The 5,602-nt window shown below is 33.7% G+C and overlaps 1 protein-coding gene across 1 annotated transcript in view; it reads left to right on the top strand.

The window, feature by feature from the left end:
• The window catches only part of LOC111086666 (protein Flattop-like), a 9,615-nt gene extending 7,503 nt beyond the window's left edge, over positions 1–2,112 (top strand). The window contains exons 2-3 of the mRNA XM_022390447.1: positions 1,519–1,654; positions 1,792–2,112. Coding sequence (XP_022246155.1) covers positions 1,519–1,654; positions 1,792–2,015 — 360 coding nt within the window. The 3' untranslated portion in view covers positions 2,016–2,112. The remainder of the gene's footprint in view (positions 1–1,518; positions 1,655–1,791) is intronic.
• The last annotated feature ends 3,490 nt before the right edge of the window (positions 2,113–5,602 follow it).

The following is a 5,602-nucleotide window of genomic DNA, read 5'->3' as shown; positions in this document are numbered from 1 at the left end:
TAAGCCTGTAAAGCTTAGTTTCTGCAATTAACAGTGTTGTATGAAGGCCAGGCAACCAGTTTGCAGAAGTTAGTAACATGGTATGTTTCTTTTTTAATGTTTTGTGTTAGGTGATAATATCGAAACTTATCAATGAATAACATATGCCACATGTATATTTTATTCGTACATCCTGGTCGTTGTTGGAACTACAAATTATGTTACAGTTCTTTTCATTGGCAGTTTCGTGACATTTCTGTTCTAGATGTATATAGATATTCATCCACATCAATAACAAACATATCAATAGACAAAGTAGGATAATTGAAGTCACGGGCGTCGGGGGGGGGGGGCAATTGCTTCCATGGAATTTCAGAAGAAAAGTTATTTGAATAATTTATTTTAAAAGGTTACAGAAAATAATGCTATTTAAATAAAAACGACGAAGTTAGGTGTATATAAATAAGCCATAATCAGCCAGAGCATCGCATTCAAACTTCAAGGCAATGGCTTCCGCTCTACGATGGCTACCAGTTCACTCACAAAATATAAATTGCAATCCTATTTTCTCGCTTCCCAATTTGCTTATGACCATCGCCATCGTTTTTATCATCGTCTGGTTCAATTCCACAATACCACAGAATAGCGTCATTTGCTTTTCAAAAATTTTCTGGGGAAACCCACAGCAAACAAGAACGTTCCCCCGTGTTCGCAGGTTGTGAGCTTGAGGGCGCCCATAACTGACGTTTTATTAATTCTGTTCTTTATCTTGAAAAAGTTCTCAATAAGAGCAAACGTTGGCATATTTCACCTAATTACCGATATACAAAGAGACACCATCTTGCATGAAAGCCACGGTGTCTTTTATATTTCGTTACTGCAGCATGTGAACCACATTGGTTGTAAGCATTGCCATGTAGTACCGACTGTGCATGTTTGCAGTCCTTGTGATGATGGTGGTTCTTACAAAAAAAAAAAAGATCCAATAAAAAATGGCAGCCGTGCAACCACACCAACTGCCTTCTTAGTATCGTGGAGGTGTGTAGGAAATGACATTATATATAATGTAATAGTATGTTTTCTCAGCCTGGGGCAGTTTTTACTACATTGTTAATACACTGGCTGAGCAAATTTTGTGATCAACGCCTTCTGGAGACGTCTTTCCCATCATCTCATTAGTTCACCTATCAAATGTTATAATTGTCTAATAATTAGTTTTCGAATAATCGACGTTCGAATATTAAGCCAATTAACTTTATAATCACCTTATATTTTGTGAGTATTAACACACAACTTTAAGACATATAGTGAGAATTCCTTTATGTTTTCTTTGGTAATGTAAGAAATAAAAATGACATTTTAAAAATCTATCTAGTTTCACATTCGTCAAACATTTATTATGTAAAAAGTACGATCGCTACGTAAAAACTTAATATTGCCACTATTCATATATTGTTCTTCGAAGCTATTGCGATTCGTAATGTGCTTTTAGAAATAGTGTTAATAAAGGTGAAATTATTTTTACATGAACCACTGTAGCATCCAAGAAGACTAGAAGGGTTCACACTTCCAATAAGTAACGAAAAAGGGCACCTTCTACCTCATGTTCCACATCGTCCACATTCCGCTTGGGGTCACTTTCATGGAACATGGAATATCTCGTTTAAAGGTCCAGGTAATAACATATGAATTGTATTGAATAGTTTTCTTTTTTCAAACCAATATCACTGCATTTATTAGGAACTTAGAAAATATTATTACATACTTCCTGGTTATTTGAAAGTTCAAAGTTTTTCTTTTCTTTCAACACAGGTCCTCAAAAAGGTGACTGTGTTAAGCCAGGCATTTGGATTGTAAGAGCAAACAGATCTAAGTGGGTTCAAGCTGAAGCCACTCATACTTCACTGATGCGTCCACAAAGTGCGCCACCTGGCGTGCATCACCCAAAATCTACTGATGCTTCTCAAAAGAAACGTTCTGTCAGCTGTACGCGATTCCATAAACACCACGTGCATTCAAAAACCAATAAGAATTAATGAGAAATTCAAAGAATTGTGCGGCACATGCGACTTATTCGTTATAACCAAAAATAATACTGATTTACTTTGATAATCTTTATGAGGTCTTAAAAATTTTGAAAAACTTGTACTTTCACTTTAAATCATTTCTTACTTTTCAAATCAATCATGCAGTGAAAGAGTCATGACATATTAAACGATCTGTCTGTAGTATCATTATAATATATCTAATGTGTTCAACTGTGAAAATAAATATGAATTATCTAGTTAATTTTTCTTCAACTATTACTTGAAGTAGTCATGCATACTAGTGTTTGCTACCCGCTTTATTCATTACAGTGAACTCAAAATGTTCACATATATAGATTTAAAATGGAACGTTGGTCAAGGAAGTGACTAGATTGCTTTTGCCCTAGTTACCGATTGTTCTGGATTATTGACTTGTGTGCCCTCTTGTAGGAATGATTCTGTAAAACTGAACATACTGTATGAAATTAGATAGTGATCTTTTCCACTGGTGGGTCAGGTGATACCTTGAGGATACAAAGTCCTATATGTTTTGAATGGAATGACCAACAGTAATGCAGGTAGGATATGCATCCTTAAAAGGATATATATATATATATATATTACTATGTTTTCTTAGTTTGTGGCAGATTTTTAGGATTTTCATAAACTTTCAGCATATCTTTCTAAGAGTTTTTACTTCCCAGTAAAGATGCTGTCTTTCATCACGTTTGTCACCTTTAATTGTGTTTTGCTGAAACAAACAAGAAAAAGGATTGTTTCACATTGTTATATACTGTGGCCAGTCTTTTTATTCTTCACAACAAATTCAAAGTTGAAGAATATAGTTTAACTCTGCATAACATTTTCCACTCAACCCTCCTGATATTCAATGGATCCTACTCTAATTACTATAAATGAAATGAGAATACCACGTATAAACTTTTCAAGTTGAGTATCAAGTAATGAGTCGGGCGTGACCTAGTAGTTTGTATGCTCACATTGTGAATCCAATGGCTAATGTTTCGTGACTCATTGCTGCAAAATCATTCTCCACATATTGGAGCCATGGGTGCATTATAAAACTAACGATCAAATTCAACTATTCAGCCACAAAAGGGTAGCTCAAGAGTTGGAAGTGAGTGCTGTTGACTAGCAACTTTCCTTCTAGTCTATAAGTTCAACATTAGAGACGGCAATGCACGGACGGCCCTTTGTTTAACATTATGCGAAAAGTCTGAAACAATCAAATCAGTAAGATGTAACAGTCATGAAATTCTCTTAGTACTCACTGGTTCTTTTTGCGAAGTTGGTACCAAGTTCCGTATTTTTTTATTTTTTATTTGTATTTCTTGCAAGTTCAATCTGAAAAGTTCACGAAGAGTTACTATTAACTTGCAGAAAACTCGATACCCCATACACTGTAGCAAGTCCCGCGGTGGGACAGTGGTAAGTTTACGGACTTACAACACTAAAATCCTACACTAAATAGATTATGGAAAACATCAGGAAGAAGAGGTACCCTTTGAACATGACAGATTTACCGTGGAGCCTTTTGCAATAAAAACTACATGAGAAGGTTATTGTCAATATGCATAGTCATCACACAGAACATGGCCAGACGTTGCAACATGGCCTGTAATCAAATCAACATCTGTACTGTGTATGTGTGTGTCAAATTAGTGGACAAAACAGCAAAGTATTGATACAGAAGAAACACTGTACAGGGAAAATGGCAGAACCCACTTGACATCTCGGGGAAGGAGTGGACTGATTAGTGTCATTGATATCTACTCTGTTTCTATCTAATCACACAAGAGAACAGATTAACATAACAAAGCATAAAAGAACACCATACTTCTCGTGCGCGACGTATATTACCATAATTATGAATTACTCTTCGTATTATGAATAAATAGAAGGCATACTACAGCTAGCTCGAAGAAGTCAGAGAAACCAATAAAACCAAAAGACGGCTATATATGAACTCTTCATAAATTAAATTTTATTACTTCATATTGTAAGTTATATATATATATATAACTTACTAATATATTAAAAAATAGTCACAATAAATTACAAACTATATAATTCTACGTTTGAGTAACAACAAATGTTACAATGAATTTAACAACGGAAATAAATCATGTAAATACTCTGACAAAAAGAAGACTTTAATTAAATGAGCGACATAAAAATTAATGTCATTTGAGTTTAAAAATAAATTACTTTTATTTCGTGAAAAATAATACTTTTTAGTTTGCTTTGTCACGATCCAGGCAATCAAACCAGTTTAAAATATAAACCATGGTCACTTTTAAAAAAGACTAACTCTTCGAACATAATTCAATGTAATAGATGCTAGTAGAGTCACTGTGTATGCATACATGCACAAAGTACTGTGATAACCAAAAATGCGTAACTTCATTTTAAACTAATCACACTTGATGAAAATGTATTTAAACAAACAGAAATAAAAAAGCGAAATCACTAAGAAATATTTTTTGCAAGATCTTGCACATTTTATTTATTAATTATAGTTGGGTTCAGAAACTACATAATTTTTACTGTATTAATCTAAATTTTAGAAATGGTTTTAAGCCCCGTCCCCCACCCAAGTGGCACAGCGGTATGTCTGCGGACTTACACTGTTGGAAACCTGGTTTTCATACTCGTTGTGGGCAGAGCACAGATAGCCCATTGTGTAGCTTTGTGGCTACAAACAAATAAACAATTCTGAGCCTCAACGCGGAGAAATGTGGTATCCCGCTACCCTTGGGTTTATCATTAACTGTGAGCCTTCTTTCAAAGATCTAGCCAAATTAGTAAATATTTTTTACATTGGTTTACAAACAACAAATAATTTATTGGTTATAGATTAATAGTTTTGAAAAACGTTGACATAGAATGACTATAAGTTTAACACAAAGACTGTGTAAACAGCAGTTTCAAAAAATAATTGTAGACAGTTTTGAAAGTTTATCTAGAGTTATCAGAAAGCATACAAAATTGCTTGTCACTTAGCTAAGCTGAATAAGAACTATACTGATTTTATTAAGTTATTTGCTACTACTAAGAAGCAGAAAATTTTTAAAAAGTAACCACTAGGGTTTATCTATACTGTAAACTAAAAATATATACAATGAAGGAAGTGTATACTTAGTAATAATGTTAAAATGTATAAACTTGACTGAATAATTTCGCTAAAGTATTACGAGCAGTAAAAATATTTTTCTTATAAAATTTTTTAATACTGAATTGAATATTCGCACGGCTCATTCGTCAGGCTTTCATACGGTATGAAACATATTGACAACGTAGCACATATAACGTCGCCAACCGAAATCTGTAGTATTTTAGACAAGGGATCAGACAGTGTTTATTCATCTTAGTTTATTCAGGATATTATTCACAGAAATTACTGAAGAAGCCAGGTCTAGTAAGCTAGTTCAGTTTGAACCACAAAGATTATAAGAAACCCGATAAAAAATCGGTTAAGTGCTCTAAACAGTTTAATAGCTCATTAGTTTACACTAATTAAAGTGATATATCTAATCGTACTGTAAGAAAATATATTGGTACTGCATATTATTAATATT

This window comes from Limulus polyphemus, unplaced genomic scaffold (genome assembly GCF_000517525.1).
Source record: "Limulus polyphemus unplaced genomic scaffold, Limulus_polyphemus-2.1.2 Scaffold1310, whole genome shotgun sequence".
NCBI lineage: Eukaryota > Metazoa > Arthropoda > Merostomata > Xiphosura > Limulidae > Limulus > Limulus polyphemus.
Note: the sequence above shows the minus strand (reverse complement) of the source record. Positions and strands in the feature narration are given on the sequence as shown.